At 42.1% G+C, this 21,770-nt stretch overlaps 1 protein-coding gene across 3 annotated transcripts in view; it reads right to left on the bottom strand.

The window, feature by feature from the left end:
* Positions 1-21,353, bottom strand: part of CTTNBP2 (cortactin binding protein 2) — a 168,998-nt gene extending 147,645 nt beyond the window's left edge. The window contains exons 1-2 of one of the 3 annotated variants that reach the window (XR_011566233.1): positions 21,154-21,352; positions 7,922-8,029 (exon numbers count right to left, since the gene is read on the bottom strand). Coding sequence is in view for 2 of the 3 variants with exons in the window: in XM_070787786.1 (XP_070643887.1) it covers positions 7,922-8,029; positions 21,154-21,234 (189 nt within the window). In the remaining variant the exon portion in view is untranslated. Of the gene's footprint in view, positions 1-7,921; positions 8,030-21,153 lie in introns of all 3 variants that reach the window. The other 2 variants (XM_070787786.1, XM_019959427.2) reach the window with 2 other exon arrangements.
* Between the last annotated feature and the right edge of the window lie 417 nt (positions 21,354-21,770).

The following is a 21,770-nucleotide window of genomic DNA, read 5'->3' as shown; positions in this document are numbered from 1 at the left end:
TACTTAGCTGAAACCAGAATGTTGTTCTTTTATCATTATTTCGCAGACGTGTCATTTGAGGACAATCCTCACAATACTCGGTAGTATACGCGTAGCTGCTTTCAAAAGGAGTGGCAACATTATTCTATTTAACGCTTTCATTTTATTTAAAAAGACTGACTTTGTTCTATGTAAAGATCCCAGCACTGAACCAGATGGCCATTATGGTTTTTGAATTTTAAAAATAAAACATTTAAGTTCTGCCTAAGAAACTATAATGCTATCTGGTGTGTTTTGAGAGTCATGAGATTTGTTAAAATGGACATTTTCAGATTAATATTTAGCTTTGAGAAAAAAATCTCTCCCAGGAAAATCCCTGTATCATAACAAAATATATCTGAATCATTAAAGTTCTTACATTTATTTTAGCAAATACAGTTTTGAAAGTGGCATTTCCTTAACCAGTTTTAGTTTACAGCAGTGTTTCCCAAGGAGGGGTGACTTGGAGACCTTCTTGTCTGTCACACTAGGGAGGTGCTGCTGGCATCTGGTGAGCAGACAGAGGCCAGGGAGGCTACGGAGCATCCTAGAGGGCAGAAGACAGCTTCCTCCCTGCAACCCCCATCCCCATCACCTGGTCCCAAATGTCAATTATGCTGAGGTGGAAAAAATGCTTTAGAGCAAAACCATTACAACTGCTTTTTAATTGAGTTTTGAACTCAATGGAAAGACCAGGTTTTCAAAAAGGGATATTTTCTAGACAAAATACATACTGAGTCACAGTCCGAGAAAAGTATAACTCAGGCCAAAATGACACTACTCAGAACTATATAAACTCCAGATATAAGAATTCTCTAAATGAACACAATCTTGGTATGTAATGAAGCTCCACTGATACTCGGTTCACACTTATACAAAGTAGGCACTCAACAAATATTTACAGAGGGAAGTAGAAAAAGAAGGATCTTCTTGTACTGTACCCCAGGACACTGTATATGGTAACATTAAATCAAGATAATGCTCTGTATTGGGTTGTTGTCCTGTGCTCAGTCTGCCTGACTCTTTGCAACTCTACAGACTACAGCCCAACCAGGCTCCTCTGTCCTTGGGATTTTCCCAGCAAGAATACTGGGGTGGGTTGCCATGCCCTCTTCCAGGGGATCTTCCTGACCCAGGGATTGAACCCATGTCTACTGTATTGGCAGGTGGATTCTTTGCCACTGAACCACATGGGAAGCCTGTATTGGGTAGTTAGAGGCCATCTAACCTCCTCCCTTCCTCCCTAGCACTAGCAAGTAGCCAGCCAGTGCCATTTTCCAGTTTCCTATGCAGCTACCTGTGTCTACAAAAGTTCTCACTAATGCATGTGTGTGCACTGCTTAGAGGAATCTGTTTGTTCATTTCCTCTCTTGCCCCCACCCCTTGCCATAGGTTGGGATGCAGAGGTGGCACTGCCCAAGTTTCAACCATACAGAGGAAGCTAATGCCCTAAGGAGAGCAGTAAGCTAGAAATCACCTGAGTGGTTGAAGACTCCCTGGCATAAAGCTGTCTCTCCAGCAGAAATCATTCATCTGCAGAATTGTAGGTGAGAAATGAACCACTTACTTAATCAATTATACTTTAGGTCCCTTCGTGGCAGCAGCCTGCACAAGTCAATTCTATAATCTGATATCCACTATGATCTAAGGGCTACAAATGCTTTCTATCCAGGGAAATGTTAAACTGGCTAATTTTTAAAGTTTCAGTGCAAGTAATATCTGAAAATCTGGATGATGTGGTTACTCTATAGTGACTATAGATTAAGAGGAAGAACTGCTCTGTCTGTTAATAGTGCTAATTCTTTTATCCAATCTACGTGGAAAAAATAAGCAAATCTGGTGGTTCCTGCCCAAGGAATTCATTGTTTCAATGATAAGATATTTACATAAACATACTTCTCTGGTGGCTCAGACGGTAAAGATCTGCCTGCAATGCAGGAGACCCAGGTTCGATCCCTGGGTTGGGAAGATCCCCTGGAGGAGGGAATGGCAACCCACTCCAGTATTCTTGCCTGGAGAATTCTATGGACAGAGGAGCCTGGCTAGACATAGTCCATGGGATCACAAAGGGCTGGACACCACTGAGCAACTAACACATACATGCTAATGACACTGGCTAACACACACACAAGACAATTTTCACTCGTCAAATTTTGTAATTGCATCATTTTCTTCTCCCTGTGTTTGTCTCCCCTTTGACTTAAGATGCTGGTAAAAATACCAGTAGCAACAGGGAAAATGAAGTGAGGGATAGAAGATTTCACAAACTAAACACTGAGCATTGAAACAATGATTTATGGACTAAGTTGTAGATTCAAATTTGAATATTCAATTATATTTTATTCAAAAGGTTCTGTGTCTATCTTGGTTTTCAGAAAATGCAAATGCTTCTCTCTGAGCACCCTTCTTTATTAAAATTCAAAGTATTTTCCTTTAGACTTGATTTGATACTGAATATACTTGGGGAAACAGTGGAAACAGTGTCAGACTTTATTTTTCTGGGCTCTAAAATCACTACAGATGGTGACTACAGCCATGAAATTAAAAGACGCTTACTCCTTGGAAGGAAAGTTATGACCAACCTAGATAGCATATTCAAAAGCAGATGCATTACTTTGCCAACAAAGGCCCATCTAGTCAAGGCTGTGGTTTTTCCTGTGGTCATGTATGGATGTGAGAGTTGGACTGTGAAGAAGGCTGAGCACAGAAGAATTGATACTTTTGAACTGTGGTGTTGGAGAAGACTCTTGAGAGTCCCTTGGACTGCAAGGAAATCCAACCAGTCCATTCTGAAGGAGATCAGCCCTGGGATTTCTTTGGAAGGACTGATGCTAAAGCTGAAACTCCAGTACTTTGGCCACCTCATGCGAAGAGTTGATTCATTGGAAAAGACTCTGATGCTGGGAGGGATTGGGGGCAGGAGGAGAAGGGGACAACAGAGGATGAGATGGCTGGATGGCCTCACTGTCTCGATGGACATGAGTCTCAGTGAATTCCAGGAGTTGGTGATGGACAGGGAGGCCTGGCGTGCTGTGATTCATGGGGTCGCGAAGAGTCAGACACGACTGAGCGACTGATCTGATCTGATACTTATTCAATGATTTATTTCTACTTTATGTGAATGAGAGGGAAATCATTGAGAAACAAAGTATTTCTTATATGATGAAATTATAACATTTCAGTTAAGCAGCTTTATGCAATTCAGATTTTCCATTAATATTGCTTTTTAAAATATAATTTCCCCCAATAAAAATTAATGTGTTGAATATTACATGTAATAAGGCCATAAGCTTATTGAAAAATATTTTTACCTTAAACATATGAAAACAGTAAAAGTATCAAAATATATACTGCAATTTCCTAACATCTTTCTCCCAAAAATGTATTTACGGATTGTCCTAACAAGGCTAAGGCAATTAATTCAATGATTTATGCAACGTTTATGGTAACTTGACTATATCTTATAACTTGACCATATCTTGCCATATCTAACTTGATCATAACTTATCCAGAGCCATCAAGATAACATGATTAAAAAAGTAAAATAACACAGTTTGGTCTGAAATACCTTTTTAACATTTGTTAAATTCTAAAGAATTTTAATGCCTCACAACAGAATCATTTCTAAATCTTAAAGTTTAGAGTACAAATTAGGCAACATCTACCTTAAAAAAAAATCACAATTTATATATTAATTCAAAAATCTTCACTATTCTCAGAGAAATTACTTTTGACTTTATCTTTAAACAAAATGTATTTCTCCCAACTGAATACTTACTGAGTAGATTCTGACTTTTTATTTAGGAATAAATTTCTTACAAAATGAAAGTTTCACTTTCTCTCTCCTTCCCAGTTTCTTTCTGGGGCATTAGCCAGTCACTAACTTATACTCCGCTACTAAAAGAAAAGGCAACTAAAGGACACATCTGGACCCAAGTAAATATTTCACTAGTTTCACCAGCTCTAACAAATGCCCCCAAGGGAACAGCCAATCAGTAAATCACCAGAGTGAGTCTACAACAGGTATGTGAAAACAACATTATTACCTACTCCTAGAAATTCAATCATCTACACAAATCAATCACGATTCCCAATTTTAAAAAGTGACCAAAAAAACCTCAAGAATTTCCAAACACACCAAGTTTAAGCATGCCACGTTTTCAACCTGAAGTAAGTCACAATTTCTTTGGACTTCCTTTTTGTCTGAGTCTATGTATAAGAGAGACTGGTGGTGCTCTACAGGCTAGTACCCGAGGAGGCATTCTTGAAACGGGTGAAAACAGTGTCGCAGTGAGTGGCACTTAGGAAGCAGGGCTGGGGCCTGCCACACATCCAGGAGCTGTCCCAAGTCCCCCACAATTTTCCCTCCGCTCACTCCTTTCACTAGGACCTTCAGGATGACTCTCTGAGCCCACAGAGGATCTTCTTTCCACACATAAACAAGCTGTTTTAATTCAGCTTTCAGATCAGATCAGATCAGTCACTCAGTCGTGTCCGACTCTTCGCGACCCCATGAATCGCAGCACACCAGGCCTCCCTGTCCATCACCAACTCCCAAAGTTCACTGAGACTCACGTCCATCGAGACAGTGATGCCATCCAGCCATCTCATCCTCTGTCGTCCCCTTCTCCTCCTGCCCCCAATCCCTCCCAGCATCAGGGTCTTTTCCAATGAATCAACTCTTCGCATGAGGTGGCCAAAATACTGGAGTTTCAGCTTTAGCATCAGTCCTTCCAAAGAAATCCCAGGGCTGATCTCCTTCAGAATGGACTAGTTGGATCTCCTTGCAGTCCAAGGGACTCTCAAGAGTCTTCTCCAACACCACAGTTCAAAAGTATCAATTCTTCAGCGCTCAGCCTTCTTCACAGTCCAACTCTCACATCCATACATGACCACAGGAAAAACCACAGCCTTGACTAGATGAACCTTTGTTGGCAAAGTAATGTATCTGCTTTTGAATATGCTATCTAGGTTGGTCATAACTTTCCTTCCAAAGAGTAAGCGTCTTTTAATTTCATGGCTGTAGTCACCATCTGTAGTGATTTTGGAGCCCAGAAAAATAAAGTCTGACACTGTTTCCACTGTTTCCCCATCTATTTCCCATGAAGTGGTGGGATCAGATGCCATGATCTTCGTTTTCTGAATGTTGAGCTTTAAGCCAACTTTTTCACTCTCCACTTTCACTTACATCAATGAACACTAAATTATTCATGGTCATCTCCCATGTAAATGTGTGCTTTCGTTTGGAACTTTACCAAGAGTCATTCACTATTTCAGAGAAATCACTTTACCCATGGCAAATCTGTTCCCTGTGTCCCAGTCAATGACATGGCAAGCCTGGATCAGGATTCTTCTGCAATGACTGCATTCATGGCAATGTCATGAGAATAGGTGGGAATACCTACCTAATTTATCTTGTCTTCCAATATAGTCATGCAGCAGTTATATATGGAAATGAATAATATTTTATTATAAATTACTTTCCTGTCACTTTATATCACAATTAGGGCAATGTATTGGCTATTTTTAACATAGCCTACTTATATACACAATTTAGCATACATTTCATTGCAACGTAGTAAAAGGGGAACACAAAGTATTTCATGAAAAACGAGAAACTGGGTCTGATAGATATGCAAACCCTGACCTAGAATACCATCTAAGGCTCCTTGCAGCTCCAGCACTCTTTGATTCTATGAAAAACTTACAGTTTGGCAAACCCTGATCATTAACAAGCCTTTACCTCTGCATAAGTTTGAAAGTATTGCAATTAAGTTAAAAAGATAAATACATGTGGTTGCTAAGGTGACACATAAAAACACAAATGCCACTAAACACTCCAACATGGGTGGAAGCAGAGGGAAATGCCTCGGTGCCGATGACTTTTACAGGTAAACAGAGAGGGACAGGGGGCTTCCCCGTTGGCTCAGTAGTAAAGAACCTGCTTGCAATGCAGGGAACACACATTCAAATCCCTGGGTCAAGAATATCCCATGGAGGAGGAAATAGCAACCCACTCCAGTATTCTTGCCTAGGAAATCCCATGGACAGAGGAGCCTAGTGGGCTACCATCCATGGGGTCGTAGAAGAGTCAGACACGATTGAGAGACTGAGCATGAGAGAGGGACAGAGAAGTATCTAAGGGAGAACTGAAGCGTTCATATCCCTTTAGTCTCAAGAAGCTGCACAACTGGTCTTACAGGTGACTGTTCCTTATTCTCTCCTTGGGCTGAAAGTCATATCCTTGAGTGATGAACTGCCTTAGCATTTCTCCCACAAAGTTCATTCAAGAAAATACACACTGGCAAACAATGCAAGACTCCTGAGAGTCCCTTGGGCTGCAAGGAGATCAACCCAGTCAATCCTAAATTAAATCAACCCTGAATAGTCACTGGAAGGGCTGATGCTGAAGCTCTAATCCTTTGGCCACCTGATGCAAAGAGCTGACTCACTGGAAAAGACCCTGATGCTGGGAAAGATTGAAGGCAGAAGGAGAAGGGGACGACATAGGATGAGATGGCTGCATTGCATCACTGACTCAATGAACATGAGTTTGAGCAAACCCTGGGAGATGGTGAAGGACAGGTAAGCCTGACATGCTGCAGTCCACAGGGTTACAAAGAGTTGGATGTGACTTAGCAACTGAACAACAAAACAATGCAAATGTTCCAAATGTGGAACAGGATGGAAACCTCTCACTACCGAACTGTGCACAGGTTTGCTTAGCAAATCTTATCATTCAAAATTCAACACCCTCAACTCATCACTGGCATGAAGTTGCTATAACCACAATCCATTTTTTTCTGAGACCATCATTTTTTGTCATCAGATTGAAGAATCATTATTATCCCCAGAAAAGCAATTTCCAGGCTGTGAAAATGACTTAAGTCATTACTTCAGGAACTACTGCCCCTTTCCCCACACAACTGGATTCTCAGCACATGCCCCATCTCCATCACGTCTAACCATTCACCTCTCTTACCTCTTTCCCCACTATATTAGCACCCACATGGGGAACACTGCTGATACATTCCACAAAGTTTCACATGTTAAACTCCCTAAGACAAAGTTTAAGGAACTATCTCCTGGTGAAAAAAATACATCCATACTTCCTGTATAATAAATATATCCCTCTTGATTAAATGACCAAGAATCAGGAAACACCTGCTTACATACAAAGTATTAAATATAAAACAGAAAAAAAAAAAAACCCCTCAAGTTTGGCTTATAAACCTAATCTTGGGGGTAACCAATTAGAAAATTCTACATCAAGAAAGTTTAAAAACATTTTTTTAAAGAAAACAAAACTTTGTTGAGGTATTCTAACATACTGGAAGATAATTCTTTGCAAATTATGAAAAATTAAAAATTACTATAAGATCAGATGAAAAAAAGTAATAAAACAATTTAAAGATACATATGTATATATAAAGATTTAGTTTTTAACTCAAGAGTTTCTGAAAATAAGAAATCATTTACAGCTTATATAGGAAGAAAAAACCCTCTACTACCAGCAATTTCTTTTATAAATGATTCACTTAATTTTTCCTCACTGGCCTCACATACATGTAGGATACCAAGCTACAAATTTCCCGAGAACTTATGTCTTTAATCAAAGAAATATGGGAAATATAAAACAATTTCAGAAGCTACAGAGTTTTAATTCTCAAGTTCCTCAAATCAGAGTTTAGAATCATTCTCTCTTTCAACGTCCATCCGACCTGAGGGTTTGTTAGGGGTTATCAAGGTTATGGGTTGGTATTCGGAAGCAGGGGCACATTTTAACCTGATGTAACATTTTAAAGCTACATGACTCAAAAATTAAGAAGCAGCAGCTTTGCCATGGGCCATCTGAGAAAAGAAAGTGACATAGAAATGGGACTCAGCCCTAGAAGGTTCTTACCCGCAGGGCCTCGATGACGAGGTCTCTGGCCTCCAGCTCCCCTTCCATCACACTGAGGAGCATCCGAAGCTCTGATTTACTGAGGGTATCCACATCAAACTCTTTTTTCTGTAACACAAATTTTAAAAAATGAAAAAGATTCAGAAAGGTATGCAATGGATCACATTTATCCCAATGGCTCAACAAACCCAGGGGACACTGGGGACACATTCAGCAGCAGACAACGTAGGTTCTGACCTTCTACAAGAAGGGGTTTCCCTGGCAGCTCAGACAGTAAAGAATTTGCCTGCAATGTAGGAAAAGCTGGATTTAAGCCCTGAGTCAGGAAGATCCCCTGGAAAAAGGAATGGCTACCCACTCCAATATTCTTGCCTGGAGAATTCCATGGACAGAGGAGCCTGGTGGGCTATGATTGAGTGACTAACACTTTCACTTTTTATGAGGAGAGGTAAAAACCACACAGACAATATTCCACGTCTCTCCACTAATGAGATCTATTTTCCCAGCCTGACTGCCCACCTGGCTTCAGGATCTCTTCAAATTATACCACAGAAATTTAAAGTCTCTGGAGTCTATATCAAAACAGGCCCAGTCTGTGTTGGGGAGAAGTTACGAGGGTAGCAAAGAAAGCATGACTATATTCCTAGAAGGGCCCCAACATAAAGGCTCCTGGGAGGTTATTATAAATTCCAGAACATCCAATAATAACAGGTCATGTTTATAGAACACTCTGCTGCAGAGGCCACCAGCTAGCAGCCTACAGCCAAATCTGGCCCACAGATGTGTGTTACTTGGGCCACAAAGCCTTTTGTTTTCTCCAGTCAGCACTAAGAAAATCTCAAGATGTCACCAAAAAATCCAGATCACTGGCTTCTCCAAACTCAGATGACCGGGTAACCCCAGATTCACATTCCCACAGGGGAAAAAGTCAGAGAGTCAAGTAGCAGCTGCCCCTTTAGAAGGAACATGCTCTTTGCTACCCCCACAACCACACATGTTCTCTCTCTCTCTCTCTCTCTCTTTCTCACACACACACACACACACACACACACACACTCCTGCATGCAGGCAATATGACTTTAAGAGGCCAGGCCTGCCACCTCATGGAGTCATCTGGGCTGCTGGTTAGGTGTTTCTGAAGGCCCCGCTATATGCTTTTGACTTCCTGCATTCCGTAAGGTCAGCCTGATAGGGAGCCGAGGCTGAGATCAGTTATCCCAGGAGGTGATGGCACCATGGCCCTGGGGGTCACAATCCTTACCCACTGCCCATGCAGCCCTGTGCCCTTCTCTACCGTTCCTCCTTGATGACTGCATCCCACTGACACACCACGGCTTTCCATTCTTTTGTTGCCAACTCTGCCCTCTTTCCTCACAACAGCGTTTACAAGCAGGTCTCCTGACAGCCATCTCACAGACGAAGCTGAGAGAGGGCGGGTTAGCATGCTGCCCTCTGGGCCTGGGTGAGTCCACAGCCCCAGCGCCCTCCAAACATGCAGCCCACTCCTCCTTCCCGTCACGACTCATTTGACAAACCCAGTCACCATCCAAAGAACTCCTGAAGAAACAGATTTAACCTGTTAGATCTCTATCATCCCCTCTATTTTTCAAATTAGAAAACCGCAACTCAGGAGTCAGATAATGTACCCAGATCAGAAAGCCAGGAAATGGCAAAACTGCAACCAAGAACTATGACTTGTCTGCATCCTTTGCCAGCATGGTGCCAACATTCTAGAGACGAAAACAGTGCTATTCTATCAATAAGCCAATGAGAACTAGTTTAGCAACTGTGTATCTGACACCATACTATCATTGTGATGACAAACAAGTAAACACAGCAAAGCCTATAAATGACTCCAGGGACTTCCAAACAGGTATGACCAGGTGAATTGGTCACTTCTCAGTTGCAAAAGAACCTTCTGGGAGGACATAATGGTATGAAGGGGAACAGAGACCAGAGCTAACTGGTTCTCTGAATAAGATTTTTAAAGGATCGTACCCTTAAAATTGTTTCTTTTTGCACATACATTCAACAAAGCAGTTATTTGGAAAGGTAGGGGCTAAGGTGGGAAAAAGAGAAAGGAAAACCTGTAGCAAGCCTACAGGATGGGTAGTTCTGGGTGACCTCTGCTTGGAAGATTAACTTAGAGATGTTCATTGTGAAAAATAAAATCCAATATATGAGAGCTCAAATTCTGCTCCCATTACTTAGTGGCGTCACTTAAGCTTTATAACCCAGTTATTCTCAAAATTCAAGCAAAAGAATCACCTGGAGACTTTGTTAACACAGGCCGCTGGGCTTCATCCTTGACGTGTGATTCAGAAAGTCTGAGATGGGGCTGTGAATTTGCCTTTCTATGTGCTCCTGCTACTGTTGGTGGTTTTGGTCCATGGACTACATTTGGAGAAGCATTCTGTAACTTATCTGAGTCTGTTTTCTCATCGGTGTAACAGAAATCCCAACATCTATCCCACAAAGTTCTGGTGAAGATTAAACAGCAGCGTATCAATGACATGCACGCCCACACTCACAGCAGCACTATTCACAGTAGCTAAGACACAGAAGCAACCTAAATGTCCATCGACAGGTGAACAGATAAAGAAGACGTGGCGCATATGTATACAATGGAATACTACTCAGCCATAGAACAGAATGAAATAATACCATCTGCAGCAACATGGATGCAACCAGATTATTATACTAAGTGAAGTCAGTCATACTAAGAGAAAGACAAACACCATATGAGATGACTTATACGTGGAATCTGAAATATGACACGAATGAACCTACCTACAAAACAGCAACAGATTCACAGGCTTACAAAACAGACTTTGAGGCTGCCAAGAGAGAATGGGCTCGGGGAAAGGTGGAGTGGGAGTGTGGGATTAGCAGATGTAAACTATTACATATGGAACAGATAAACAACAAGGTCCTACTGTATAGCAGAGAGAACTATATTCAATACTATATACATATGTATACAAGATGCCTACATATAGGCTTCCCTGGTGACTCGGATGGTAAAGAATTTGCCTGCAATGCAGAAGACCTGGGTTCAATCCCTGGGTCAGGCAGGAAGATCCCCTGGAGGAGGGAATGGCAACCTGGAGAATCCCCATGGACAGAGGAGCCTGGCAAGCTACAGTCCATGGGGTTGCAAGGAGTTGAACACGACTGAGTGGCTAACACACACGTTTGTGTGTATGTGTGTATATATATGTATAATAGAATCACTTTGCTGTACAGTAGAAATTAACTAAACTTCAATTTAAAAAAAGAATGCATCAATGAAGTAAAGGCAGGTGATTGTTATTATTATTAAAGTTGAGAGCTCCCAGATGTTTTAAAAGGGAGGAGTGGGATATTGGCTATGAGCCTATTTCTTTGAAAATCTACCAGCCCAAGTCCAATAAACTCAGTTTATTGACTATGATGAGAGACAGACTCGTTTATCCTGGTTTTTCCCACTGAGATGGGAAAGCAAGCTGCAATTCTTATGTGCTTTAGATGGTAATGTTTTATTAATGCTGCCAGTGGTTCTACAGATTTTAATTAATTGTATATTTTATTGTCCTTGTTTCCCCGAAGCTTCATAAGCAAAGCACTCCACTTTAAAAACTAATAAATTATGAAAGACTTTGCCACGATTTGATTCACATTAGAGTCAGAAGAGCTTGCCCTGGTTCCATCATCATCAACACTGCAACATGTGACCTGCAACCAACATGTCTATTCTTTTTAATGTATTACCATCGATAAAAAGGAAAAGTCATTAAAGAAACAATGTTACAAGGATTCTTGCTAAACAATAAATTGTTACAGAGAATATTAAAAAAAAGTCTGTCTTAATGTATTAAGTGATGCATTGTTTTAAGCCTAGTGCATCTATCTGCCTGCTTCTCTGTCCTCTACCTCTCACCCTTGCTTCCAAACTGAAGGCACTTCTAATTTGTGACCTTCAACAATAAAGATACTATAAGCATATTTCCAAATGGTCATTCTCCAATACTTGATGTTTTCACCTCCTAAACTGGCAAAATAAGAGGAAAAGAAAGTATATGAAATTATGTTATAGGTCTTAGGTATTTCACAAACAGATTCAAAGAATTTTGGTATTTTTAGAAAAATAAAGCCCAGAACCAAAAAAACTCATTAAAAACTCTATTACTATCTCATACAAAGTGTCATTTATCTGCTCTGACACATTTATAGTACAAAAGTACTTAGATACAGAAAAAGCAGTTATTAAAGTCTCTTGGTTTAAGAGTAAAATGATCATTTTAAATTGTACTTTAAACTGCTTTGAGATATGACTGACACAAAAAATGCTGTACATATTTAATATATACAATTTGATGAGTTTGAAGGTAAGTAAACACCCATGAAACCTTCACCAGAATCTATGCCATAAACAAATCTATCACCTACAAAAGTTTCCTCTCATCCTCTTTACTATTTTTTTTTGTGATAAATCATGTAATATTTGAAAAGACTAACTTGAAAACCTAATTTTCAAAAGAAGATACAAGACAGGATAGATCTAAATGCCACACTCACATAAAAAATAATCAGGATCTACATAAAGGTCCCTAAGCAAATATGACACCCATGCCCTTGTCGCCCAAAAACCAGAGCAGACATGTTCAGAGACTAAACTTTATTACCACTGCAATAGTGAAGTGAAGTCGCTCAGTTGTGTCCGACTCTTTTCAACCCTGTGGGCTGTAGCCTACCAGGCTCCTCTGTCCAGGCAATAGTACTGGAGTGGATTGCCATTTCCTTCTCCAGGGGATCTTCCCAACCCAGGGACTGAACCTGGGTCTCCCGCATTGTAGACAGACGTTTTACCGTCTGAGCCACCAGGGAAGTCTGCGATAGCTTTTCCTAATTAACAGGGAAAAATTCAAATCTCATTTTTTTTTTTTTTAATGACGGCAAGGCACTCAGACAGAAAAGGAAGAAAAAAATCTGGTAGATTTCAACTCCACAGGCCACTCTCCTGCCTACCATGTTTGATGTTTGCCAGAAAAAGGACTCTAGGAAAAGCACTTCTTAACATCTAGTTTAGAAAATGCAGCACAGGCAGCCTAAACTAATCCTGAGTCTGGTCATCAGATAGAAAGATTTCTTTGGGACATATATACGTGGAAAAGCAGACACAACCTCAAACTCTTACTGTTCAACACAAAAGTCTGCAACACTTTAATTTATCTGGGGCAGGTGTAGGACAGCATTCTCCTGAATATTCTCCTACAAGCTTCCAAAGAAAAAGGAAAAAGGAGAAACATGAAAATAGAAGCTGGCTGAGCTGTCATCTTAAATTGCCAGAACTGAACACTGGCCAATACCCAGTTTCCTCCACTACCACTCTTCCCACACTCTTCCTGAAAGAACAAATCTTAAATACTCTGTTTACACAGGAAATTCAAACTTGGTCATTCAGTCGTGTCCTACTCTTTACGACCCACTGGACTATAACTCGCCAGGCTCCTCTGTCCATGGGGAGTCTCCAGGCAAAAATACTGGAGTGGGTTGCCATTCCCTTCTCCAGGGGATCTTCCCAACCCAGGGATGGGGATGGAATCCGCATCCCCTGTGTCTCTTGCATTGCAGGCAGATTCTCAACCCACTGAGCCACAAAAGGGCCAGAAGACCCTTTAGGAATTAATGGGGTCAGCACATTGATAGGTACAAAAAGAGCCTTTAGAAGTTATGATTATGAGCCGCAGTGGCAGAAGTACCCCTCAGATCTTTGCCCATATGCATCAGCTATGGTGATAATCTAGTGACCAGACACAAAGGCAGACATGCACTCTAGCTCTTCTCAGATACCAAGAGCATCTCCATTTCAAATCTAGTGGGTTGTGCCTACATTTGATCAATGAATTTACAAGGGAGGAAGGGGGGTGTCTGAGAAAGCAGATGGATTGAAAGAACCTTACCTCATCTCTTTGGATCTCAGGTTTCTCAGCAGTAAAATGAGAAAGCTGTACTAAATGATCTCTGAAATCTCTTCCAGCCCCCAAATGTCCTCATTTCACATACCATCAGAGTAACTGGATTATTGGGCTGTGGAAATTTAGGTCATTCCCTGAAGCCTTTGAGAAATATTTGAAGAAAAATTGATTTTTACCTCTTTGCTTAGAAGGTACAGAAATATGTTTTCCTCCCAGTTTAATAGTGAGCTTCCCTTGTGGCTCAGCTGGTAAAGAATCTGACTGCAATGCTGGAGACCGGGGTTCGATCCCTGAGTTGGGAAGATCCCCTGGAGGAGGGAAAGACTACCCACTCCAGTATTCTGGCCTGGAGAATTCCATGGACTCTATAGTTCATGGGTTTGCAAAGAGTCAGGCACGATTGAGTGACCTTCACTTTCACTAATAATTAATAATGCATCTAGAACTTTTTGTGTAAGCAAGATTTATGCTTTGGGAATGAATGTAAAAGGTTGTAAAGAAGAGGAAAGCAATGAAACTCATATTGAGACTTCAAGGAGAAAAATCAAAATGTGAAAACTATCATTAACATGGAAAAATTAAATCCAGGTACAAAGAATATTTAAACTCTTTTTAAAATGTGTAGCCAATTATAAAGATTTTTATGATGAAAAGTACATGTGTTCAGGGTCTAAAACTGTATCTCTGCAGTTATGTCTTGCTTTGAGATTATTCCTTCTAGTTTCTTTCTGGTAAGAGTATTCCTGACCAGAGTTGCACACTTCTGATCTTGTTCTTTCTAGTTCTCCTTTCTCCTCTAATTTATCTGAATCCCATTTTCTTCAGGACACAGCTCGAATCTTCCTTCCTTAGGTCTTTTCAGACTCAGAAGTCTCTCACTCTCAAGTCAGTCTTAAGAGTCTGTTCTGTTAGTTTACAGACAAGTAATTATGCCCTGCTTCCTGTGTGTCTTCACTGGTTTATACTTACTTATCCATATTAACTCTCCATCTTCTCACCTCTACTAGATGCGTCAGGACAGCAAGAGCAATTCCATCTTTGAATGATTTTACCTAACATACATGCCTCTCACTTTTGGTATGAAAATGCCTCTTTTGCTCAGTATAAAAACACAAAGCATGTAAAATGGCAAGTTAACAGATACACCAATCTTACTAAGACACAGCGTGATGGCCCACTCTAGGGGCAACTAAGTAACTGATAGGTCATTTTCATTCATTTTTCAAAAATCATTTACAGTAACCTAAAGTAGGGCAACTTGGCATGCGCCTTTAAAGCCACATGCTGAGAACTTGGGCTCAGCTCTCCATGGCCATGCACCTCAAGTCAACCATGCCGCCGGGGGTCTGCCATGCAAGACGAGCAACTCCATGTATTAGAAGGAAGTAAAACCAACAAGTAAACAGACTGACTGTCAGGAAGGAAACCTGGTAAAGGATGTAATTAATTTTAAGTAGGAGAAAAGGGGAATGAAAAGCACAAATATGGCTCAGCCAGGGGTGGCAGCATTTCATAATTAAGGCCAGTTACCTCCCTTCCCTTCTCCCTCTTTCACAATTCCTCTAACCTCCACTTTAACTCTGGAAAAGAAGGACCACATCTCAGATAAAACAAACACCTACTTTCATCGTAGCTCATTTTTTTCCAATATTAACAATACCTCACATGGGACATGGGTCATTTTCACATGTGAGCTGGCACCCAGATCCAGGAACTGTCCTTTAAGAAGCTTAGAATGCATGGAAGACTATCACTTTGATTATCTGTAGGTGGCAAATATCAGCACACTGATTTTCAAGTGAAGAGCTAAGACATGGACAACTAAATGAACCGTCTTACAGTTACAAAGCCCTTCTGTAGAAGAACTCAGGCCTTTGGCATCACCGTGTTGCCCTTTCAATGAAATATAAAAATGTCAGGATCAAATCATTTGCAAACAAGTATCCATTCCACGTAGCAATGTTAACTTCGCTCCACTGCACTTACTGTAACAACATTTTACATTCACGTTCAACGTATTTGGTTATTTATTAACAATTTATTTCAAGAGAACAATTTTTTTCCTCCTGCATTGGCAGGTGGGTTCTTTACCACTAGTGTCACCAAGGAAGCCCCATTTTTTTTCCTAAAATCAAGATTTATACATGGATGGGACCACACTGTGCACAGCATTAATAATATGATGCTGTTATTCTTGAGCAAGTTATTTTAACAAAGTAAAATTTTAAAAATCCTCTGCTATCAATGTCATCATCATCGTCTCTCTTGTACCTGTTCTCCATTTCTTTACCTAATCGTCAAAGACAAGTTTCCTTTTCCATATAATATAAGTCCTGCAAAGGAGCTCCAACAGAGAATACAACCAAGTGTATTCAAAGAAAAGCCACCTTCTAAAGCAATGCTCAGATGTGCTTAGGTGGTAAAGTATGCAGGGGAAGGAGGGAGAGAAACTGGCACCATCCTTCCTGGGCACGTTCAAATTTGAATTCTAGTCCCACACTTGTGGACATCTGCAGACAATTCCAAATGTCCTTCCTGCCCAATCTTTCCTTCTACTCCCTCTTCCTGTTTCCAAGCTTTCCAGCACCTCTCTTGACCCCTTCTCAACCATCCTCCCTCTCCACACACCCTAGTGGGTGATTTGGCCTTGACTCTATTATTAGAAGAATTCAGGATGGGAGGGGTGCAGTTTCATCCCTCCACCACCACATCCCTAGCCTCAATCATTGTTCTGATGAGGGAAAATCTAAAGGGAAAACTAACCATGTTGGAAATTTAATTAAAAAAAATGTAAAGCAGCTGAAATATCATTGAGAAAAGCAGCTTAGAAGGGAACAATATAAAATGAAAACCAACAACCACAAGAACCAGAAGAAGAAGAAACAAGAAGAGCTCGATAACATCTATAATTACTACAAATCACAGGCCAACAGCTTCATTACAATCTTGTAACACATGAAGTAAAATTTCTAGTTAGCCCATCAACATTAAGGATTATGGCCCAGGCTCTTGATGAATGTTCACTTTCTTTATTCAATAAATATTGGTGGAATATCTATCATGTGCCACGTAGTCATGTACGGATATGAGAGTTGGACCATAAAGAATGCTGAGTGCTGAAGAATTGATGCTTTCAAACTGTGGTACTGGAGAAGACTCTTGAGGATCCCCTGGGCAGCAGGGAGATCAAACCAGTTAATCCTGAAGTTAAATCCAGAAAATCTGTTACCTAAATTACCTTGAGATTCTCAACCCTGAATATTCATTCATTGGAAGGACTGATGCTGAAATTCTAATACTTTGGCCACCTGATGCTAAGAGCCAACTCATTGGAAAAGACACTGATGCTGGGAAAGATTGAAGGCAGGATGAGAAGGGGATGACAGAGGATGAGATGGTTGGATGGCATCACCGACTCAATGGACATGCGTATAAGCAAACTCCGGGAGACCGTGAAGGACAGAGAAGGCTGATGTGCTTCAATCCATAGGGTTGCAAAGAGACAAAACTGAGTGACTGAACAACAACAATCTACCATGTGCCTGAAACTGTACTAAGAAACCTCTGCTTTCACAAACAAAATCCACACTGCTCTTTCTTGAGGAAGGAGGCTGCTCTATCCCAGTGAGAGCCTTGCTGTCCATATGATCAACAGCAGATATCTGTACACGGCTAAGTACTAAGCCTGTGAAACATTTCTCACTTCATAAAGTTATGTGAAGCACAAGAGGATAAGACCAAGTGGGAATCTAGGCATGGATTCAATCATAGAAGAGGACAAATATTTTTCTCTCAACTACGTTACTCCTGTGAGAAATAGAACAATGAGGAAAACAACACTAATGAAGTCCAAAAAACAGATGCAAATAGAAATATACAACCTTTTCAAGAAGAAACAAAGCAGCACCCTGATAAAATCATGTATATTCTTACTTGGGGAATATTTTCGTACATTTTTCCCAACTTCTAAGTGGTTTTTCTAAAGCACATAGTTGAGACTGAAACCTCTATGCTCATCTTTGTCCCAAGTCTCCTCTCAAGGAATCCTGGAAACCAGTCATAATTTCACACTGCTACCTGCAGTCTTCCTGTCCAAGTCCTCCATCCTTCTGTGGAATGCTTCCAGAGCTTTCCACCAGGAATCCTCCCTGTGACTCTTTCCCCAGGTTCTTGCTGCAGTTTTTTTTTTGTGCCTCTCATGACCCCATGGTCTTTGATTTGATTCCCTGGTGCCTGTGAGTTTCTACCACTGCAATGTTTCACTTTAGAACAGCAAAGATGTTACAATATCTCCACCTCTGTATGTGTTTGGTAATGTGTGTTAAATCCAGAAAATTCATTACCTTAATTACCTTGAGATTCTCAAAACTCTATAGCTGCCACATAACTATAATTTTTAAAGAAAGCTTAGCAAAATTGGCTTTTAAAAGTTCTTTCTATTGGGTTTATATTCAATACTGTCACCTGGGAACACAATTTTCAAGGTGCTAGCTGTTAATTTGTTTAACATCACTATTGTGCATTCTTAACAAAATCATTGTTCAAGTTTTTTTTTTTTGTCACTATCACCATGACAACAAAATTTTGTATATTAACTGCTCCAGAAAAGCCTAGAAGAACAAGAATGTTGGTCCAGTTCCCAAACATAGCTCTAAAAAGATTTGTGTTTTCCTTTTACTCTTAAATTCTTCGGTGACAATTAAAGGCAGGAAGATTTCTGTCTTCCATGCTGCTTTATCCATTAGGAGTTAGTTTCAAAGTAGAATAGCAATATAGTCGAAGAGACATCACATTTGGCTAAGACACTGAAAATAATCCAGGTCTCCAGCATGGTTCATAGCAAACACTATTAATATGATCCTACTGAAAAATGTAGTTGTTACCTTAGCCTTATACTTCGGATGCTTTCAGGATTTAAACAGCTAAGAACAAGGACCACAACTAAATTTAAAACACTCCACTGAAAATCATATTAAGCTGAAAACTATAAATTAAACTTGTCTCTAAGCAACAATCTAAATAGTCAAAACTTAATGAAAACATTCACTTTCAAAAATAGCCTACCGCTTTGGGTCTCTGTTGGCTCATTACTGCCAAATATACATGTAAAATGCATAATATATAAACTGACTTGAAATAAATTTCAAAAACTCAAAAAAGAAATTATCCACTAAAATAATTAAGTCCTCAGTTGCCATAAACCTAAAATGCATAATCATGCCTTTAAGTTTTAATCATTAGACTAGAGGCAATTATAATGACAAATATTCTTTAATCTAGCTTTTCTTTAATTAAAAAGTCAGTCTATAGATCAAGAGGCAGCTATACGCAGATTGTACGTTACTTCAAAGATAAATGTCCAGTTTACCACCTATGAAGCCATCATTAAAATTTCACTAAATACCAAACATTTTTAAAATATTAGATTAAGAATTCTTATTGCATCTCCTCAGAACCCTATAGGAGTCTACGGAAATAAAAAAGGAGTTTCACTTTCACAGGTTTTTCATGGCTATTCTAATCCACCAGGATGAAATGATCAAACCTCTACCTCTAAGCAGTTAAAATACCAGACTCCTGAAAATTTAAACAGCAGAAAGGGAACATTGACCTTCCTAACACAAAAATCTGCTTGTGTCTAAAGCTCTGTTTGTAATTTTACCAAATAAGATGATTTGGTAGCTACTATTTGGTAGTAGGAAGCTACGGACCATAACTCAGCTGTTTTTGTTTAATTATTTGATGATTAAAATACTGAGTGTATAGAAAGAAACCCATTTTAAGTCAATTAAGCAAACAAATTCAACCTTTCTGGGAAACAAGAAAACACACCTCTTTCTTTTCCCTCACTCCCCTCCCCTTACCATCTCTTGGGGATGAAGGTACCCAATCATTTCAACTTCTCAGAGGTTTGTCTTAATAGCTAGCTTCTTTATAGTTAGTACCTTACACAGGGGAACTGATTTCCTGCATCACAGGTAGGTAGGTTTCATATGAAATCTTACGACATTTTCTACGTAGAGAATGAGCCATCAATTTTCCTAAAAGTTTCAAATCAAAACTTGCCAGTTTCACAAGTGGAAAACAGCAGCCCTCCGCCTCAGTGTTTCCTTCTCTCCCTGTTTCTCTTTTCCTTCCCAGGCTCAGCTCTTCACATGGCCAAGTAGCTTTCCTCCACATCTCTCCTTCACCTCTCCAGAAAGCCATATCTCCAAACAGAGGGATAGGAAGTTAAAGCAGCCCTGGATGTTCACACCTAGCCATGCCCTCTGCTACTCCTTCACCGACACTGGTCAGGTCACAGGTGGGAAAAACGCCAGGGCGTCCACGCTTGGCTCATGGGATCCCGCCAAGGTTGGAAGGCGCTCCCAGAGCTGCCTTTCTTTGCAGATCCTTGCAGCTCCTCCCGAGCTGTTTCCCAAACCCCCAAAACATTTTCACGCAGGTATTGTGCGACTGGCCTTCCCCCAAGGTAGGGGCTGGAAACTAACCGTTGAACCTCTGTGCACTGGGTATTCTGGGGGTGAAAGGAGGGACCAGCAATAGATGGAAGCTCATTTGGCTTCTAGATCCCAGCGAAGAACAATGTGTTGATACCAGGTGCTGCGCCTCAAACCCGCCGGGGTCTTGGGAAGAACGAGGACATCTCGCCCGCCTCAACCCCAATCATCACCAAGTGATGGGGCAGCAGGCAGCTAGGACCCAAGCGCCCGCGCTCAGCGGCAGCAGCGCCCACAGCTGGGCATGGGGCCGCTCCCAAGGGGCCTCAGGCACGGAAACACACAACACACACACACACACAACACACATACACACACACACAATGGGCATCCCGACACCGGATCGGCGCCGACCCACCGCCCCCACGCAGCTTTCCGGGTCCGTAGAGGGGTGCCAGGCACCCCCGAGACACGCGTCCACAACCACGCGAGCAGCCAGAGGCGAACAATAGGGGGTCAAGTTCGCCAGGAAACACACCCCTGCCCGCGCCCCTGGGCAAACCCGACCGCGGCAGAGGGGGTGCGTGCAGGGGCCGCACAGGACGCACGCATGGAGCCCGGAGAACCGGGCGGACCGGGGTTGCTACCCGCGAGGCGCGCAGAAGACAAACGAGATCCCCAGACCAGGCGACCGCCTCGTCCCGGCCTCCGGGGATGAGGCGACCCCTTGGAGGGGGCACTCCGAGGAGAGGGCACCGGGAAGCGCCCGGGCGTGCAGAGCGCCCCGGGGGGCGCCCAGCCCGGCATCTCATGCCCACCCTGGGACCTCGATTACCGCCGCCTCCGCCGGGGCCCCGGCCGCGTCCTCCGCGGCGCGGGAGAAGTCGGGCTCGCAGCTCGCGCCGTCCGTCGCCATCTTCCTGGTCTAGCGGATCCGAAGGCGAGCTCGGAGCGGCGGCTCCAGGTTCAGCCCTCCCGGCGCGGGCGGCGCTTAACCCGCGGCGGGCCGGGGACGCGGGCGCTCGCAGCCGGGCCGCAGCCGCCGCCGCCGCCGCCGCGCTCCCTCCGCCCCTAGCCGCCGCCCCCGCCGCCTTAACCCGCTGCGCGCCGGCGCGCCGCCCGGTCCCCGCCCCGCCGTGCGCCCAGCGCCGGGCCGGCAGCCATCCGCCCGCTCGTCGAGGTACGAGAACTGGGCACATGCCCAGGCCGGCTTAAGGCCCTGAGCGCAAATAGGAGAATTAAAGCCACAGGGCGAGGTGAAGGAAAAGAAAGAGCCCAGGAGCTGATTCTCCTGACACGGCCCCACGAAAGTGGCGGTGCAAAGACACACAGATTAAATGTCCGGCCTCCGGAATCCGAATTCTCTATTAGAGCAAGTAAGGTCCTTCTCTTCAGTTCCCCCAAGCCCACGTCTAGAAATCGCATAAGGCACCCTTTTCATTTTTTCTTAAA

Source organism: Bos indicus, chromosome 4, assembly GCF_029378745.1.
Source record: "Bos indicus isolate NIAB-ARS_2022 breed Sahiwal x Tharparkar chromosome 4, NIAB-ARS_B.indTharparkar_mat_pri_1.0, whole genome shotgun sequence".
Classification (NCBI taxonomy): domain Eukaryota; kingdom Metazoa; phylum Chordata; class Mammalia; order Artiodactyla; family Bovidae; genus Bos; species Bos indicus.
The sequence above is the reverse complement of the archived record's forward strand: the minus strand, read 5'-3'. Positions and strand labels throughout refer to the sequence as shown.